Source organism: Fusarium tjaetaba, assembly GCF_013396195.1.
Source record: "Fusarium tjaetaba strain NRRL 66243 chromosome Unknown NRRL66243_c0000040, whole genome shotgun sequence".
Classification (NCBI taxonomy): domain Eukaryota; kingdom Fungi; phylum Ascomycota; class Sordariomycetes; order Hypocreales; family Nectriaceae; genus Fusarium; species Fusarium tjaetaba.
Genome location: NW_023501236.1, coordinates 40052 through 59222, shown reverse-complemented (window position 1 = coordinate 59222; position 19171 = coordinate 40052). Strand labels below are relative to the sequence as shown.

The window sequence follows — 19171 nt, the reverse complement described above, 5'->3', positions numbered from 1 at the left end:
ATTATCAGAGCTTGAGCCTCGTGAAAACAATGACTGATCACGGCCTCGATCTTGAATTAAGAAAATTACAGCAGGAATCAGGGGATTTCGCTTGCTGTGCCGTCAAAAAGCAATGCCGAGCATAAGATCGCAGCACTATAGGCACCTCAAGTGGGAGTGATTGTAAGCCTTTCCACAGCTGGAGATGTCTTGACAGGGGTGGGAAGTGTGGCGGTCGGCAATTGAGAAGCCTGGTAAGGGACGAGCAGCCAACATTGAACAGATATGTGATGGGCTGTGATTATAGTTGGCTAGAGCGAAGGCTATGCTATTGTTTAATTTGTGCAAGTAAGTCAAATAAATAATTCTATGAGGCCAGATCTCCGATTTTAAAATCAATACTTGGTCTACGGCCATTTTTGATGGACGAGAGGGCATTCCCAGAGCTTGGCACTGTTCTGGGCTATTGAATTTCTCTCTTAAGCTTGTAAAACCCCCGCCTCTGGATGACGTGTCGTCTCACAGCCCGGTCTGGACCTCAGCCCAACATAACACATGGACCGGTCTAGACCCTTTCATAGCCAAAATCGATTCGCCGACGTAGGGAAACGGAATTAGCCGCAAGCCCGGCTCCCCGACCCCATCATGTTACTGAAATATGATAAGCATAGAGATATTGGCCCTGCCGGAGGGTCGAGAACGTATGATCGATCGCCAAGTCTCAGAATCGGTCGACATGGCACGCGGTACGCCACTATCTCGGTACAGGGCTGGGTGTTTTGTTTGCTGCGGGGCTCCAAGTCACGGCATACCACGACAACGAGATTCATTTAATAGCCAGGCCGTGCTTATTGTCTTGAAATGTGAACCATTAGCCACCCAATTCATCTGGCAGAGGGTTATATAAACCGTTTGATCAAACCAACAATCAACCCACCAACTACCACCTGCAGCTCCAGATGGCCGCCCTGGAATTCGGTCGACCCTCCAACACCCTGCATCAAGGCGCTGATGACAATCAGCCGCTAGTAGGTCATCCCTTACGTCCTTACCGTCATTTACCCAGCACTGCTTCTGCTTTAGCTCTTGATCATGCCATCCATGTTGATTAAGAACATGAACTATACTGACTCACACCAATCAGATGCCTCTTGACCTAGCAACTGAGCAGGGTAAGTGTCCCCCTCCTTCCAAGCTGACACTTGTGTTCTTACTCTTGAACAGCAACTGCTCAAACCCTCCCGTGGGGTGTGGATGAGTACTTATCCGAGTATCTCTCCAACACCTCCAGCTCACCTGAGCTTGCTGATTATGTGCAAACTCATTACCCTTTCAACTACCTACCGAACCCTACAACAATACCAAACCACGACGCCGACATGGTAGCCCCTACCAACAGAACAATTGAAGGATCTCCTGCGACAGAGAAACAGAACTTGTCACCACCCCAAGCGGCTCAGGGCGCACAGATGACCAATCTCCAACTTCGAGCCGCTTCACGCAAGCCTAAGAACCGCCGATATAAGGTGACCACAGACACGCCAGCACACGTCCGAGAATGCCATCATCTCGCCGAGAAGCAGTACCGCATCCGACTCAAGGCGCAGTTCGAGAGTCTGTTGGCAGTGCTGCCGGCGTCCAGAACAAACACCCTAGCTGATAGGGACAGCTCGCCAAGCTCAGGGCAGGTCTTGAGTAGGGGTCAAATACTTGACCTTGCACGAGAGCGTATTCTCGACTTGGAACAAGAGATTGGAATCATGAGGAGCATTACATCTGATGGAAATCCCTTAACCTGATCTATTTTGGGATAGGACTTCTCTTGAATGAGGCATTAAGAAGCTTCATCCATGGTAGCTGTCGTGCCATTCATGAATCAGATTATGGAATCCCTTCCTTACTAATGACCTATTGTTGTTTTACCACTCAAACCCAACTATCTTCGTGGTACTTATCGCCCTTTATCTAGTTCAGTCCGGCCGAAGAGACGTGCTCAATAGATATAGGTTATCGGAGAGAAAATAATTATTATACCTTGATCCGCCTATCACTAGACAGCAGCAGAGAGGTTTAAAACTTTTATTCTAAAGTTTTCATTTTTTTTATATATAATGCTCTAAGATCTTCATCCTTCACCATATTAACCAAGGATCTTATTGAGGTTTACCCTTGGCTAGATCGTACTCACACTTCTTAGTCAAGATAACGTCAGTGATAACGAATAGCGGGCTTTCTTGCTAGAGAACGTTCCGACAGTCCATCTCTATATTTAAAAAGGATCAGAGTAACAGTTCAGCTTGGATATAATATTGAATAATTGACTAAAATAAGTAAAGTTCCATGCGTCTAAAATTCATGGCTGAGCTGAAAATGCATGGCAATGCTTTATTGGCTTAGACAAGTAATAGTCACCAATACTACCCCACTTAGGCCCAAGATGGTGTACCTGATGCAAGTCGTGGTAGGCTGTAATGCAAGTCAGCGGAGCTCACACCAATAATTACATCTCAAAGTCTAAGACATGTGAGTCTGGAACGTCTGTCTAATTCGCCTGATAAGACAGCTATAGTCTGCTGAATGACAATTTCTTATCTCAGAATTTATATATATATAGTCTTGATCAGCTGTTCTGAGCTTGCTGTTAAACTCATTACTCCTACCCCAGTTATCATCACTTCACCAAGCCAGGCTATTAAAGACTCAACCATGGAGGTTGTTGGAAAGATCGTGGACTTCGCCATTGACTACCTTAAAGATGCTGCAGCAGAACAAGAAGCCAAAGCGCGTCAGGATCAGATCATGACCGCATTGGACAACATCCAATTGACGCTCAACTCACTCCAAGACGAGCAGCAACAGTCAACCAACATTGCGATGATTGGGGGCAGTTTCACCAACATCGAGACCTGGCAGACACGGTATGCCACTGCACTCAAGTTTAACAACACTAACGAGATCAATACCTTGATCAATGAGTTCAATGAAAATGCGCCGACCTATCTTACCAACATTTTCAATGTTCTGAATGGACAAGGTCTTGGTCCAGGCACGGTTCCTTTACTTAAATCGTGGCATGCGGCCAGTTACGCAAAGATGTACACGCCAGTCGATGGCCAGTACACTTTCACTATGAATAACTACCTCGATGACTACAATAAAATCGTTTCATGGGGTGTCAGCATGGCTGGCTATGCCTTCATATGTCAGATCATTGCACTACGAGGTTAGCGATCCGTTGTCCGAAAGGGTTGAGTTTGGTGATGCGTCAGACCGGCTAACTTGGACCAAACAGTACTCGCTGCGCCTACTATGTCAGCCAGTGATCTCCAGGGAGAAGCTGACCAGTATACATCCGACTTCAAGGCAAACGCAGCTGCCGTCGCTAGCGTGGCATATGACCAGTTCCCATCCTTTGTAAAGAAGTTCAAGCCAAACTATACAGATGTGGGCTCAAATCTCAACCAATGGTTCAGAATGTGGCAGCCAGGCCAGCATATTAAGAACTACGTTGGATGGATGGAAGATGGTCGCTGGGTTCCGGACAACCAAAATTACGGAGTATTCAAGAATGACACAAACGCAATGTACCAGATCTATCCATTAGACTGCGACGATGACGAAGGCATCTACCCAGCTGTTGAGTTCCGTTTCGACGAAGCGAGCCATCCGCTAAATGGTCTTGCAACGGTCATTTCCCGTGTCGATGGAGCGACTGTTTCCTTCTACAACTGGGAGGGACACAGTGATGATGGTATTCCTGCTGGTATTAACTCTGCGGGGCTCACCACGACTACAGATCCCCAGTACTGGTGTGACCGTGTCACCTTTACTCAGGCACTCTTCAATATTCTGCCAGTCAGTGCTGAGGACATGAAAAACAACCCGGCACCGGGCTTTGTTCTCATGCTGGCAAATGATCCACCCCACCGTGACGGTGGAATATTTGATTGGGTCCCCGGTACGGCTTCTCCCCTTAGTTACTGGATTCTGCGCGATGACGGATTGGATCAAACATCATGGGTCCAAACACAGAACAGTGCCTCTACGGCACCTGGAGATGATTCAAGGGCCCCTTCACCAAACCCATCAGAATAGTTCAAGACTAGTCCTACTACATTTATCGATTCTCATAAAGTTCTAGAAGCCAGGGAAGTCGAACCTCTCCTCCGGCTCCTGGGCAATAGCACCCTCCTCTCGCTCAAAGGACCCGAGCATACTGATATGCAGACGGTGAAGCAGCGGGTCCGCCTTCAACAACGATGCCTGGGAAATGACATCCTCCAGATCCTGTTCTACATCATAGTATCTGCCCCTTAGCGCATCTTTCGCAATGCCCGTCGCGAGAGCTACACATGACATGCCAGCCAAATGAGGCGAGCCAGTGAACCTTTTCATCCACTCATCGAAGTGGGCCATGATCTGAGGGAACTCTGCAAGCGCAACATCTTGATGCCCATCTAGTGGCGTAACGCGTTCCGTCAGCATATGTTAACAAAATTAATAGGAAAAAGTGTTCACTGACCTGCTGTCTTCATGCCCGAACGTATAGCGCCTGGATGGATCGCGTATAGATTGATATCAGATGATGGAGCAACTTCATCAACCTCGGCCTGGAGGACGCTCGTCAACTTGGTCAGAGCAGCCTTGCTGGTGCAATAACTAATGTTGAATGGGAAGTCAACAGTAGCCGCCTTGGACACAATATTAATCACGCAGCCTCGACGTCTTTCAATAAAGCCAGGTAACACCAAACGCGTCAGAACGAGTGGTCCGTTGAAGTTGATTGCCATGTCCCGAATGAAGATAGCAGGATCCTGCTTATGGAACTGTGCATGCGCTTCAGCTTAATTCCTATGTCTGGGAAAATGCTTGGGGCAGGACACTTACCACGCGGATACCAACAACTCCGGCACCATTGATAAGGACATCGATATCACCTGCAGTGGAAACGGCCTGTTGATATATATTAGTGACCATCCCGTGGCTCATTACTGGGCACAGCATACTTGTTTCACCAGCTCCTCGCATTCATTGGGGTTCCCGACGTCGCAGCGATAATAGTGCACTGCATTAGCACCAAGATGTAAAAGACGATCCTTGGTAAAGTCTGGCAGCGAAGGCTGTATATCGGATAGGAGGAGAGTGGCACCGGCAGTAGCAAAGCATTCAGCGGTCGCGCCGGCAATGGTGCCCAGAGCACCTACTAAGAGTTAGATAACAAGAACAAGTTTATAACCTGGCTCCAAGCCGCGTACCAGTGATTAGAACATTCTGCCCTTCTAAGGAGTTTCTGAACTTCGATGGATGAAGGAAAGGATAGATCTCATTGTGAATGCGGGGGGGCTGCTGTCCTGCCATGTTGATGCTGAGAAATACGGGGGGCAGTCTGATGGCCTTCACGCTACATTAGAACAACCAGGTAGAGCCTTTATAGTTTATACATCCACATGTAGTGCTGACAGCTGGATTCTTGAACAGCGGAGAAATGTAATCGCGGGGTCAGCATGTAACCAGGGTAAAGTTCCCGAACACTGGGCTACATCCGATCCCCTTCCGACCCGAGGCTACACCATCTTGAGGAAATGACAGATGATCAGCGGATAGGGTGGACTCTAGGCCAATTCAAAACGTGTACCAGTTTACGTGGCTTGAAAGTACCTCGTTTATCTAGTCGCACTACCTATCTAGTCGCCTCGGGTTTGCCTCGGCCTTGCCATTGCCAACCAACGCTACCTCCTCGATATTTTGCACATTAAGCCTCCCTTCTTCTCAGAAATACCCACGCTCAAAGTCTCAACCGGTTCTTCCGGGTGGAGCATCTCCAGTTTGTAATTTCTCAGTACTGTAGAGAGCACCTTCAAAATGTTCATCATCGCCAGGTTCTTGCCTATGCACATACGATGCCCAGTACTGAAAGGCGACAAGTAACTCTGGAGCTCCTTGCCGTTGGGTCCGAGGAAGCGATCTGGGATGAACTGGTCGTGGTCCTCGCCCCAGACCGATGGGTTGTGGTGAACGACGTGGTTCAGAGCGAAGACAACGGTCTTTCTAATATTAGACTTGGAATTCTCTCAGAGGGTGGCTCAACCTCACCTTCTGAGGTACTTGTTGTCCCTGGATCGTGAATCCACCTGGAGTCATAATCTTCCGAGGCAATGGCATGGTGAACACAGGGTTAATCCTGAAATTTTCATGTATGCATGCCATAGTGTATGGTAGGTCTTTCTCGAGGGCCGCGTAGGGAATGACTTGACCTGCATGACTAGACAAGTTCGCATCTAATTCTTTAATTACCTTGTTCAACATCTCGGTGTTCTTCAACACATGGGAGAACAATAATGTCAGTGTTCCAGAGGTTGTATGAGAACCAGCGACACTGCGGCTTGTGAGAATATGGCAAGAAACATAGACAAAGTCACTTACACCATTGCAAAGGCCTCGGTATTGATATCCAACTCAGTAAGCTTAGACCCAGTCTCAGGGTCGACGGCCACCAGTAAGGACGAGAGAAGGTCCCTGCGATCGCTGTTACCAGCTTCAATTCTTTGCCGGACGCACGCCGCGGTCAGATTCCGAAGCTGCGCACGAGCGTTGAGTAGGCGTTTGATCCATGGAATGGGGATGAAGGGTAGAACCTTCTTGATCCACGGGAGAGCCTCTGGTGTCATTCCCATCAAACAAGCGAGATAGATATGGTCGTTGATGGGCGGTAGCCGGGATAGATCTCTCCCATCCTGCGAGTCGAAACTTCTGCTGAAAGCGAGCTCACCAAGCACGTCAAAGACGTAAAAGGCAATCATGTCCTTTAGATCAAACTCTTGGTTGGTGTCACAGAAGTTGTCAAGGTTTTTCCTAAGTTTCATGATATGGCTGTCAACGAAATGCTCCATCTCCTTGATAGATTGCAGGGAGAAGGCATGGGCCATTTGGCGACGCCTGATGGCGTGAATCTGATACAAGGCTTAGTTAAAAGCTCATCGAGGGACGAAGGTTAGCATACCTCTTCATCTTGTGTTCCAAACAAGTTAGGATTGAAAGCCGTAAATCCATCATAAAACCCCGTCTTTTGTAGTTGTCGGCCTGCCTTGTAGATGGTATTAACGGCATCGGGATTTCGAAACGACAAGTCATTTGGCCCGACCCGTACGACGTCGCCATACTGCTCATGCAGACGAACAAGCGTATGAGGGAGATGTAGGCTCCAAAGATGGTATGTCTTCCACAAGTTGGTGAGCGAGGCGAGTGGGGGGCCAGGGTACTTGGCGAGCGGGTGGAGGTAGCGGTAGTAAACAATGTATCCAAGCACCAAGAAGCCGACCACGGTCGACGTTTGAAGGAGGATTGGCAGGCCAATGGCCCAGCTCATGAAAGATTCCATCTTAAGTGATATTTTAGCAATAAATGTATAATAAACGTAAGGAAGAAACAAGAAGTTATAGCTCCCGCTTTTATACTTACTTTGCACATCTACAGGCTCATCTGCTTACATACTCTATGCCGACTGGAAGCTACATTCGGGAAGCGCGGAGGCGGAACTAGCGTTCTTGAGCAACACGGAACTAGTGTGTGTATCGGAACTAGTACAGTGGATTTCCCCGCAAGCTCAACTGCCGATAATTTAGATCCAAGACCCTCGGATCGGAAAAGGCACACAACGGAGACCAAGATAACTGTCGGGGCGAGGAGCTCAAGAATGGCTTTATTGTCTTATGCTTACAATCGATGTTTACTTAATCAGCTGCCCTTTTAGCCATTTTACGACCAGACTTCAGCCAGTCCATACTAACATACTGTCATTACATAGAATAACCTCCCGTAACTGGATAATGCCTTTATTCGAGGTTCTCATGTAAAAGAAACGAAAAGTCAGGAAAGCCGTCAATTCCAATGCCGATTTCAGACGAGAATGTGAAAACTCCAGACAAAGACTCAAAGGGTAGATTCGAGTTGAATATTGAATCAGTCGGTGAGCCCGGCAATAAACCATCCCTTCCACGGTCTTCACTGGGTCCTGTATGAGGGTCACTTGACAACGCCGGTTTTGGCAATGCGTTCAACCATTGAGGAAGCTCTCGTAAGCCCTGCAGGCGATGCCATAACTGGATCATTGGGGGCGACCTTGTGCTGAGAAGCTCAATAAGATCAAGCGCTTGATCAAATTCCGTTCGCACCGTATCCCAGAATAGGCTATGGGCATGTACAATTGCGAGTAGGATATTCCCAAATGCTGCAACTAGAAGGTGTTTGAAGAAGAGAACATGGGAGAATATCAATGTTCTGTGAGTACTCAGTCTGCGAAGCGTCGACACCGCGTCTTTGGCCAGGCGTACTGCGATATGGGCCTTGGCTTCGTGTTGGTTGATTCGAGAGACAGATTGCAGTACAGGACGGAAGATCAAGTTGCGAAGAAGACTTTGACGAAGATACAGAGCTGCTTGAATAAAAAGGGACGTCGAGAATGGCTGACTTTGGCAATGGCTTATGTCGAGCTTGAGGTGCTGTGGTAGATCGTCATACCACTGGCTGGCCTGGGCGTCCAGATACTCGAGATCATCACCTTGGACCTCTGCTCCGTTCTCTCCGTCGATGTTCATAACCTTCCACGCGCCCCCTACAAGCTTAGTCCACTTGAGCAGACAGCAAAGTACAGGATCTGAATTATCCTAAAGAGGCGTCAATAAGATAGTTTCCATTTTTGTATGTAGTCTTGCCACCAACCTGCAGAAATAGCGACTGGTCCACGTAAGAGTCTTGAATGGAGTACGGAATGCCCTGGCCAAGACAAATGCGTCTTTCAAGCATGTATACAGACCAAAAGACATTCAACGCAGTCTTTTGATCCTCATGATTCACAAACACCTTCTTTATAGTTGTGTGTCGATGTAGACCTATCTCCAAGCAAAGTCTTGCTGCAAGCCCAATCATCCTCCCTGTCCGGACTTCATCGTCAAGTTGGTAATGATAAATGGCCTACAAAACGAATTAGTAGCCAGTCTGGACTAGTGATAGAGCTGCTAACAGTCAATACCAACAGCTGTATGCCACTGATGCCACTGGGATTCCATATCAGACTCTCAACTGCTTCTGTTGTGCTTTGGAACAACCTCTGGGCTTGAACGTTCCTACCACCATTCTCCATTGTTTTGCTAACAGCGAGAACAATCTTCAACTTATTAGTCTCGTCATTCAAAAGAACATCTGCTGCCAGCTCTCTTCGGGGGACCGGCGCCCTAACATTGATAGGCTCCATAACTGCATATAGCCTGTCAAATGTGCCTTGCAGCTCTTGCTCGCGCAGAAATGGGTAAAGACTGCCCATGCTAGTGAACCATTTTTTGACGAGAGTAGCAGCCTCCGTCTTAGGTATATCCCATAACGGATCCATAGTCACAAGCTTCATGAACGGGCCATAACTCGAGAAGCGAGATGGGACATCCGAAATGTTCCCACTATCACAGCTCAGCTCGCTGAGAAGAGCAGAAGGCATGCCCATCTCCCTGAGGTTCCCGCTAACAGCTCTTAAGGCGAACTCGGAGCTTGACGGGCCGCAGAATTCCGGAACGCTTTGCGAAGCATGTGGCATCATTCCAGCTTTCTGAGTCTCACCATAGATGAGCGTGGATTCATTTGTAGTTATTTTGGAACTGTCTTCGGCAGTTGCGTTGCATGAGGTGACAGTATGGATAGGTGCGTTGAGTGTATTCCGAGGGTTCGCCCTATTTTGAGATATTAATATGACCTCCTGCTAGAATCGCAAGGACGCACAAGGCCGGATTCGGCAGACTTTGCGTATTTTCATAAACGCATATTCTACGCAGCGCAGAGCATCCCCTACAAGGCTGTTCACCTTTCAGGCGGACTTAGCATTGTTACAAGACTTGGGGCTTGAAAGATTTACCATCACACTTGGTCTTTCGTCGTCTACAGTAGGTACTAGGCTACAGTCAGCTACATGTATGGTGTGGCGTGGACGGTGGGCTACCTACCAGGCCTGGTTGACATATTGCGCTCGTTTGGACCGGGCTTTAGTTCTTGACACTGCTTTGCGATTCTCACCCATAATGATCTCACCTTGGTGTAGTTTCAGGAATGGGAAAAATATGCGGAGCGGGCAAGGATACTCGACTCGACCGTCATGCCGAGACCCGTTTTAACCGAAGAAAAGAGCGGTATTTTGGCCAATTGGAATGTGGTATTTCCGATGTGGGGAACTGAGTTCTGACTACAGTATTTGCAAGTACCAAGGATCAGCAGAACCGAGCCATTGCGCACATATGAGACAATTAATTGTCGATGCGCATAGACATTGACTGAGGGAGTTCAAGTCGTCTTCCCTTCAGGGATCTCTAAAGCTGATTGAACTTCTGTCTTCTTTACTCCGCTTCCGGACGGCGACCGGCATAAGAGCAGACCGCAGCTTCCGATGACGCGCCAAGGTAATGAGCGCCTAAAGATTTACCCCGGAGTTTTATTCCGCCCCTAATCACCCCTCCCCACCCCAGATCCGGTCACCATTCCTCAAACAGAAACATCACAGGACACAGTACTTCCTTGGTTATAACGAAGCCCTTCAAAGCATGCACCGAATGCCGAAGATCAAGCGGAAATGCACCTGGCGAGTTAGAGACTGATGCGACCAGTGTCAGATGAAGAATGTCAAGTGTACTTAACAAACGTCACGGCCCAAAGACTTTCCCTGCCGCCAAACGGTCGATATCCCAGTCAACGTCGCTACTCGTCTTGTTCATCACTATCTCACCAAGCTCCATAATCGACCCCATAGCTTGTTCCACCCCGCTACCCTGAAGAAACAGGTACAGGATGGCTCTGTCAATAAAGCGCTACTACTGGCTATTTGCAGTATGGGTGCTAGATTCGATGCACATGACAAGATTAGGTCATTGGAAGACACATACATTGGCGAATCCAAGGGCTTACTTCTGGCGGACTTGGAAAACATTTGCATCGAGAACGTGCAGACATGTATTTTAATCGCTAACCTCTACGCTGCCCACCTGAACCCCTCTTCTGAAGCCCTATTCTTCCGTAAGTGGTACACCGAGATTCCTCTTCGGCGGCTACTTACCGTTCACAGGTATTGGTGTCAATCTGCTGCAAATCATGGAAGCCGACGCTCTAGCGACGAGACGGAACTGAGGGTTCCCTGGCAGCCGGGCCTTTGGGCGCACAAGATTTCTCTGGTCCGCCTGTTTGGACCGATCAAGGATCTCAATCATCGCAGTGTTCATAGAAACATCGGTAACGACGAAATTGAGTCGACTATCGCGTCGCTGTCTGCGGTACTGCAAGACTGGGAACAGACAATACCCTCATGTGCTAGGATGAGCATGGAGAATCTTGAGCGACACATTGAAGAAGGCCATGGGGGCGCATTCATCGCTATCCACTTAGGCTATCATCACTACGCCACCCTACTATACTTTCGCTTTCTCGAGCCTACAGCCTCTTCATCACCACTGGCAGCGATATATCAAGCCAAGTGAAAATTACACGCTTCCTCGTACAGCGACCTCCTTAAGCTAGCTCAGCAGAAGGACAATTGCGAGGTTGTCTACCCAACTGTCGGTCACATGGCAGTTGTATCCTCATCTGTCTTGCTCCATACGCTTTTGTTCAGTTTGGACGAGGATGTCCAACCTGTCCGAGATGCCCTCAAGCCAAATTTTGAGGCGATCCTCGAACTGCGACGCTACTGGCCAAACACTGAGTCCATGGTATGTTATTCAACTGTGAGAAAATGGGTGGGACTGACTTTTGATAGATGCATCGACTCGTCACTTTTCAGAATTACTGCTTACTCTCCAGTGATTACAGAACACATACGCTTGACGGCTGGATGCTGCGATTTTTGATACAATACTCGCTTCCTCTTGGTGAGAAGGAACTTGCGCCAGTAACCGCGGGCATGGATCTTGACATGGACAGCTTTGAAGCTCGTGCTCAAGAGGTCAATGGACAGGGCAAATACACTGCATTTGACACTGAGGCTCTGACGTTGGATGGCGTAAACATGTATAATATTGACGAAAGTGCTGCGATTTAGGAGGAGAACAACATGGCAGAGACAAGGATAGGGATATCAAGGTTCTACAGTTCAGGTTGATCGATAAATAATTTAATGATATGGACAGTCTTGAAGTATTTCTAAGCTACTCGGAGACAGAATAAAACGTTACCTCGGCAATCATCGTCCTAGCTGGGATAGTGACAGATATAGGAAAGCCGCCATAATCAGGATCCTCGTTAGGCATCATAGCAAGGCTGCCACTCCTGGTCTCATCCCCATTCAAAACACGAACTGTTCGCAAACTACCAGTCTCCTCATCATCGACAGCCTTCTCCTCGAATTTGAGGATCCCGGTAAAAGTTGCATTCTGCGACGTACTCTTTGCGCTGACATGGAACCCCCACCCGATCAGAAGGAACTTGCCGCCCCCTCGATGAATGACCATTCCTGATCCTGTCCCTGCCTTTCCAAAGACAAAGCATCGATCGATTGTGATGTCGAAACCTCCCCAGCTCCGCTTGATGGGTTGAGAGATGCTCTTGGATTCACAGCTGGCAATCTCGTCGAAGCAGAACCCGACTGATGAGTTACGTTGACGCTGTGCTTCAAGAATAATAGCTGACACTGACTTAAGAAGCGCGTAATGCTTGGTGAGGGGACTATCAGCTGGGTCTACCGTATCAACCCCGAAAGGAGACGTGCCGATGGCGGCATGTGAGCCAAAAGCAATCCATATACGCCGAACGCCATACTCATCTCGTCTCATTTCCGGAACAAAGAGCGGCTGATTTCTATGCCTATACTTTGCACAGGACTTGCCGTAATCGTTGAGATAGATATCAGGGCCGAGGAAGTCCAGGTTGGGTGCGAACTGCATCCAGATATCCATGACGTTGCTTACAGCACCGCCAGAGGGATAATCCCCGGGCATATCGCCCCCACCCACGATGACAGGGAAGTCGTTATCGCTATCATCCCCGGCGTAGTTCATCCACATATTGGTGTAATGTGGAATAGGATATTGTGCTTTGCCAGCGGCTGCAACTTGGTTCACGTAGAGAGCGTAGTGATACGCCATGAAGAGCTCGTCGGTATGTGGACTTGATCCGAAAACTGTCTCCCAGTCGCCACCTTCAAACTCGCGCAGAGGATCGAAGTGTGCCAGGTTGTGCGTTTTCATATCTTCGTGAAGGCTCTCCCAGCTTGAAGTGAGGAAGTCAAGTAGCTCCCGAGGAACAGGTTGGCGAAAGGCTTGCTCGGCTAGTTCAGACCCATCACGCGAATCGCCCAGCAAACCACTCTCGTTCTCAACCTGAACCATGATGACTGTGGAGTATGGCTCGTCGAACTCGCGTAGATGTTGCATGAGTGCACCAAAGGCCTTGGTGTCAGCTTTACGACATTCCGGGTGGAAGATTGATACGACATCAGCCGCTTCAAGACGACCACCAGCTTTGCGTAGTTTTGCTCGGGGAATCGCTTCGTGTTCTGCTTGATCCACGATAGCACATATGTCGAAAGACCTAAGCCCCGTCAATGTTTGCCAACCATGTCTCAGAAGGGATACGTTACCGTTTTTGAATGAACCAAACCAAAGCAACACAAGATGCATCGAGTGCTTCCGTGCCGCAATGATGATCTCGTCCAGGACAGAAAAGTCGAAAACATCCTCTTCAGGCTCTATCATCTCCCAAGTCACAGAGCCCAGCAGAGTGTTGATGTTTGTGTCGACCATCTTTTGCCAAATCGGCTCCATGTACTCAACCGATGACAACGAAGAGTTTTGAAGTTCGCCTGCTCTCATGAGAAATGGGCATCCGTTGACGATGAGCTGCTTGGAATTCTCATTGCGCCTCAGGTGAGGAATGTCGATGCTGAGTGAGCCCATGTTATGTTGGTATGTTCAATGCGATGTGCGAGATAGAGTTGTAGAATGCACGCGAGGAAGCAAGACTAGGACTGAGGGGTAAAGTAGGGTAACAACAGTTATTGAACAACGGAAGGGACACGCGTGACACTCAATGATATCATGGTAAACGGAATCCAACCTTTGCGATTGGTTGGTACGCCGACTATTCATGTGTCGTGCAACCCGGAATATATGTCTTCTTATTGGCTGCAATGCCGCTCCTACAAGGCCGTGGCGTGGCGAATGGCGATACGAGCAATTATCGATGGCCAGAGATTGTAGCTGGAAAAGCATGAACTTGCTCCAGCCGGGCTAACAGAATTATTCCCCTTTCAACTTCTCCATGTTCAACACTTCCAACAAACGGAGCATAGCTTTGCTGGTCCAAGTCTCGACACCTTAAAAGCGTCGGCTTTCCCCACTCACTGGAGGTTTTACTTTATCTATATTATTATTCTGGTTATTGAAGTGGCTTGTATCTGGTTCTTGTTTGTTGAGGCCAAAGGCCCGACGCTGGAAGAAATTGCTGTCCTGTTTGATGGCAAGACGCCAAGGTTGTAAAGAGGCTGACCGAGGGCGACAAGCAAGAGACGTTTGAGGAAAAGATAGAGGTGTGAGGTCACTAATTTCTTGATTTTGGCTACTATGTAGTTGGGTTCTTTACAATCCACATAGTCTTAACTAAAGGCAGTTGGCGCGCTTGGTCTGATACAGGTAACGGAAGGATTTTGAGTTTGAAGCGCCTAATCAACATAAACAATCCATCATCATTCCTTGAGCTTAAAGTATCGCGCAAAGAACATGGAGTTGGCAGCAAGGATAACAGGCACCACGCTGACCATCTCTCCCAAACCAGCATACCGAGGTGGAATCCTGAACTCAACCCAAGCACCGCTAGCCATCGTGATCGCCAGGATATTGTAAACAGCAGACCATACAAAGTTGAAGTACATGCGCTGGAATGAGACTTTGCTGATATCAAGAAGGAAAGGAATGCCTTCAAGGCCATTCAGGAGAACGACATCTGCTGCACCCTGTGTCACATCGCTGCTTGTCAAACCACCGCCCATTTGAGCGCCGACGTGAGCTTGAGCTACAGCAATGGCGTCATTCGTGCCATCACCGCAGAACATGACTTGCTTGCCCTGATCCATCAGAGAAGCGACATAGTCTCTCTTTTCAGGTGGAGTACGCTCACCGACAACATTCTCAGGTGGGATACCAACAGATGCCGCAACAGCGTGGACAGCTTTGATCTGATCTCCAGAAACAAGGTGAACGTTGATGTTGCGAGATTTGAGCTCAGAAATAACTCGGACTGCTTCTGGGCGTACCTGAGCTGAGAGGCCAAAGACGACAAGAGGAACAGAGTTGCGAGTCACGACAAGAGTAGTGAGACCACCATGCTGAAGGCGCGACACATCATCCAGTTTGTCAGCTCCAGTCCATCGAGCATTCCCGGCTCTGAGAGTTGAGTCTAGGTAATCTGCCTCGACTCCAGCGCCTGGGACAACCTGAACATTGACCACTTCGGGCATGGCCTTGATGGACTGTCCTTCAAGATGTTTCTCAACGGCGGCCGAGACGGGATGTTTGCCACCAGAAACAAGAGCCTTTGCCAACGCAAGGTTATCTGCCATGTCACCATTAAGATTGACCTGCTCAGTCACAGCAAGCTCGGCCTCAGTGATCGTGCCAGTCTTGTCAAAGACAACATCGCTAGTCTTGCGTGCTCCCTCAGTTGTATCAGCAGATTTGATGATGACACCACCTCGAGCTGCGATACCACCAGCGACGACGAGAACCATAGGGACTGCAAGACCAAGAGCGCAGGGGCAAGCGACTGCGAGAGTAGCCACTGCGTAGGTGATGGCATTGCCAACACTCTTTCCAGCATCATAGTTGAGAACCTCAATACTGCAGGCGATCCAGATGACAAGAACCAATATAGCAACAGTAGCCATTGCGGGGACAAACCAGCCAGCGACTTTGTTAGCGAGGTCTTGAATCTCAGGCCTTGACTTTGCGGCTTCTTCCACGAGCTGAGCAATGTCTGTGACCGTGTTCTTCCCAGGAAGACGCGTCAACTGAACAGTGACGGTACCACCTCCATTGACCGTCCCCGCAATCAAGTCACTACCCTTCTGCTTAACAATAGGCAGTGTCTCTCCCGTAAGCATCGACTCATCAACCTCTGTCTTGCCAGATAGCACAACACCATCCGTAGGAACTCTCGAGTGAGGCAGAACCTTGAACACGTCTCCATACTGAAGAAGGCGAGCGTCAATCTCACGATCCCCTTCCTTCTCGACCAGCACAGCAATGTTATTCTGCTTAGAGCGAAGAGATACAGCCGAAACAGCTTGGACACGGGCGAAAGCGGCGATGAGGCGACCAACGAGGATGAGCGTGATAAGCATGGTGCTAGTCTCGAAGAATTGCCCCTCGTCAAGAGGTTTACCCGCCATCTCGAAGCTAAACGCAACGACAGAGTAGACATAAGCAGCGGTGATGCTGATGACGACAAGCATGTCCATCTCGACAGTTCGACTGTACCAAACAGCGGATATAGCAGGGCGGTAGAACTCAGGGATAGCGATGCATTGGACAAGTGTACCGAGAATCAGTGAAACGATCCCCTCTGTCTTCTTGTCGACGAGGTTCTCACTCCATGAGACTACTGCGACGGGGATGGTGAGGGCTGCGGCGACGAGGGTCTTCGTGAGTTGGTCCCAGAGACGACGGCGACTGTTTTCGAGTTGAGGATCTCCACGGGGTTCAGCCAGACCATTGCACTTGTCTTTGACTGACTCCAACAGGTCTCGAGCTCCAATTGTAGTGGGTTCGTACGAGAGGCGGACTGTCTTCTTGTCAAGCGACTGAACATCCGTCACACCTTGGGGTGGATTATCGATAAGATCCTTGCTCTGCGCAGTCGTAGCCAAAACATCGACGTAGTAGTTCCCGCCGATGATCTTGCTAAGCATAAAGCCACTTGCACCAGATACAAAGCTCAGTACCTCCTCAGCATTGGTGATAGATGCATCAACGTCGAACTCTCCTTTGCCCATGACAAAGTTGACTTGAGCATTAGAAACACCAGTCATACTACCAAAAATCCGGAGCAACTTGTCTGCACAAGAGGTACAGTCCATACCACTAACAAGAAAGCCCACAGTCTCAAGATTCGCAGCGTTCTCAACATCAACCTGTTTACTGCCTGTTCCAGAGGGAATGAAAGCGGGGATAAAAGGTGCAGCATTCTTCTTTGCATGTTTTCTTCGATGCTTTTTGGTTGGGGTCGCTCGGGTGCTCATGCAGCATGTTTCGAGGGACGTCATTCCCTGCTCGATGGCGCTTCGGCAGATGCAGCGAATCTGTTCGAGGTAGCTGCTGTACTGGTTGAAAGCAGCTTCGAGATGAGTACCGCAGGCTGTGTCGGTCTTGTGAAGGCCATGGTCATGTTCATGGGGCTGGTCCTGTGAACCTGTACCTGTTAAATTGGGTAGTCACGTTGTGGTATGGAGGCAAGGTACCTTCGTGGTCTGGATCATCGTCGCAGGCCTTTTTGCACTCGATGGCCGCTATGGCATAGATACATTTCTCTACGGTAGCGCGAGTATTAGAGGGAACTTGCAGTCGATTTGGTCAAGATGAAGAGGACTTACCACTGCAGTGTTCCTCGCTGCCGCAGCAAGTTGAAGCTTGTGAGGTCATACTAGAAGCATCGGAGTGATCATCACAGCATCCTCCGTGCTCGTGGGCGTGTTCATCGCCGTCACTGTGAGCATGGTCATGGTCATGGTCATGATCATGAGAGCCATCGTGCTCGATTGTTGGAGAATCGCTTCCATGATTGGTGTGCTGATGGCCATGGTCCTCCAAGCCGGCACTAACACGCTCAGCCTTAGATCCACAGCAAGATGCACCCATGGTTTCGTAAAAGATGGAGATTCTATAGGGGAGTAGTAAATTGCAATACAAGGTGTGATTTTAGAGAAACTCAAACCAGGCAGAATTTATCTTCATTAAATACTCGAAACATCGTGAGTCGCAACTCATCGCAAGCCAGTTTCTTCGTGTTCCGCGGATGGCTCCACCACCGCTAAAAGTCTCCGCGCTCCGTTTCCGCGCCGCGATTCTCCTCGCTAAACCATTTTAGACTGTGAAACAGGAGGCGCGGGGACTTTTTTTTCCAATCAGTCATTTCGTACGACATAATCTCTCGTGATTACATTTACGTCACTGCCAGAAGGGAGAGTCATTGAGAGAGACAAGCATTGGGTATATTGCTAAAAGCTTGTCGGATAATCATAAGTCATAATCGTATAGTAATCATCACGCTGAGATGATCCGTTGCGCCTCTGCTATCGCGGCCTTGACCTGATCGACTGTCCTGAAGCATGCACAGGCAGTTGTCATGTCAACTTCCTTCGGACATACCTCAGTAGGATGTTTCGTCGTCGGCAGTGACTCTGTATTCGAACAGCTCGTCCCTGTTTCGCAGTTCTCGTGACCTTCGGTGTGAAGTTGACTCTGTCTCGTCGCCAGCCCCTCACCCAGTTTCACAAGACAATCCAACTCCCCTTTCAGACTCGCTTGTAGAAATGCGATGTAACTTGGTCCCCCGAGGGAAAGCTCTACTACGTCCCGAGCATCTGGTTGTTGTCCAACTACAAGACGGATTGGTGTACCAACCGACGACTCGGTGCGCTGCTTCTGTACGTAGAAAAAGTCGCCGTATGAGGAGCCGATGCTTGATAGGAGAGAACCCAGGAGATAAACGTTTCGTGATGTACGTGGGCTCTTGATGGACTGGAAGCAGACTGTGCACTCAAGGATCGTCCTTGCTGATGCGAGAGACTGCTTCAAGACTTTAAGGGTCTGGAAGGTCTCGAGAGAGCTCTCAATGTCGGAGAAATGCTGATTGACCAACTCGATGCAGGAGCATTTCTGAGAAGACGTCCCTGGTGTCGCTATGCTCTCAGTGTTTTGAGACGTCGGTGTCATGTCCATCGCCTTCTCCGTGGTTCCTGGATACACCCCATTCTGGTCCTGCTGCATCGCTGCCCGATCGAACAAATCCGACGGCAGCCCTTCCTGTCCCTGCGCATTATCCTGCTCAGTCGAAAAGCCCATATCAAAACTCGGCAATGGCGTCCCCAAATCATCAAGAAACTGATCCATAAAGTTCCCCGTATCCATAACCTCCGGCGACGCAGCCATGCCCACCACGCCACTCCCTCTATACCCCA

General features: G+C 49.0%; 8 protein-coding genes across 8 annotated transcripts; 3 read left to right on the top strand and 5 right to left on the bottom strand.

The window, feature by feature from the left end:
- Positions 1–938: 938 nt before the first annotated feature.
- Positions 939–1778, top strand: FTJAE_2185 (uncharacterized protein; the record flags this gene model as incomplete). The annotated part of the gene is made up of 3 exons (XM_037348353.1): positions 939–1007; positions 1124–1151; positions 1204–1778. The coding sequence occupies 3 exons, from the start codon at positions 939–941 to the stop codon at positions 1776–1778; spliced, it is 672 nt and encodes a 223-aa protein (XP_037210689.1).
- A 907-nt stretch (positions 1779–2685) lies between these two features.
- On the top strand, positions 2686–4074 carry FTJAE_2184 (uncharacterized protein; the record flags this gene model as incomplete). The annotated part of the gene is made up of 2 exons (XM_037348352.1): positions 2686–3202; positions 3272–4074. The coding sequence occupies 2 exons, from the start codon at positions 2686–2688 to the stop codon at positions 4072–4074; spliced, it is 1320 nt and encodes a 439-aa protein (XP_037210688.1).
- Positions 4075–4116: 42 nt separating this feature from the next.
- Positions 4117–5337, bottom strand: FTJAE_2183 (Dehydrogenase reductase SDR family member 7B; the record flags this gene model as incomplete). The annotated part of the gene is made up of 5 exons (XM_037348351.1): positions 4117–4436; positions 4502–4805; positions 4867–4932; positions 4986–5179; positions 5235–5337. The coding sequence occupies 5 exons, from the start codon at positions 5335–5337 to the stop codon at positions 4117–4119; spliced, it is 987 nt and encodes a 328-aa protein (XP_037210687.1).
- A 435-nt stretch (positions 5338–5772) lies between these two features.
- Positions 5773–7357, bottom strand: FTJAE_2182 (benzoate 4-monooxygenase; the record flags this gene model as incomplete). The annotated part of the gene is made up of 5 exons (XM_037348350.1): positions 5773–5834; positions 5879–6023; positions 6073–6241; positions 6403–6929; positions 6980–7357. 5 exons carry the CDS (start codon positions 7355–7357, stop codon positions 5773–5775), a joined length of 1281 nt encoding a protein of 426 aa, XP_037210686.1.
- Positions 7358–7811: 454 nt separating this feature from the next.
- FTJAE_2181 (uncharacterized protein) lies at positions 7812–10039 on the bottom strand (the record flags this gene model as incomplete). The annotated part of the gene is made up of 5 exons (XM_037348349.1): positions 7812–8642; positions 8698–8949; positions 8999–9695; positions 9745–9762; positions 9966–10039. 5 exons carry the CDS (start codon positions 10037–10039, stop codon positions 7812–7814), a joined length of 1872 nt encoding a protein of 623 aa, XP_037210685.1.
- Positions 10040–10841: 802 nt separating this feature from the next.
- Positions 10842–12043, top strand: FTJAE_2180 (uncharacterized protein; the record flags this gene model as incomplete). Its single annotated transcript, XM_037348348.1, has 3 exons — positions 10842–11479; positions 11618–11714; positions 11762–12043. 3 exons carry the CDS (start codon positions 10842–10844, stop codon positions 12041–12043), a joined length of 1017 nt encoding a protein of 338 aa, XP_037210684.1.
- Positions 12044–12149: 106 nt separating this feature from the next.
- On the bottom strand, positions 12150–13895 carry FTJAE_2179 (DNA recombination protein; the record flags this gene model as incomplete). The annotated part of the gene is made up of 1 exon (XM_037348346.1): positions 12150–13895. The coding sequence occupies one exon, from the start codon at positions 13893–13895 to the stop codon at positions 12150–12152; it is 1746 nt and encodes a 581-aa protein (XP_037210683.1).
- Positions 13896–14683: 788 nt separating this feature from the next.
- On the bottom strand, positions 14684–19142 carry FTJAE_2178 (Cu2+-exporting ATPase; the record flags this gene model as incomplete). The annotated part of the gene is made up of 5 exons (XM_037348345.1): positions 14684–17409; positions 17453–17521; positions 17585–17871; positions 18360–18412; positions 18561–19142. The coding sequence occupies 5 exons, from the start codon at positions 19140–19142 to the stop codon at positions 14684–14686; spliced, it is 3717 nt and encodes a 1238-aa protein (XP_037210682.1).
- Between the last annotated feature and the right edge of the window lie 29 nt (positions 19143–19171).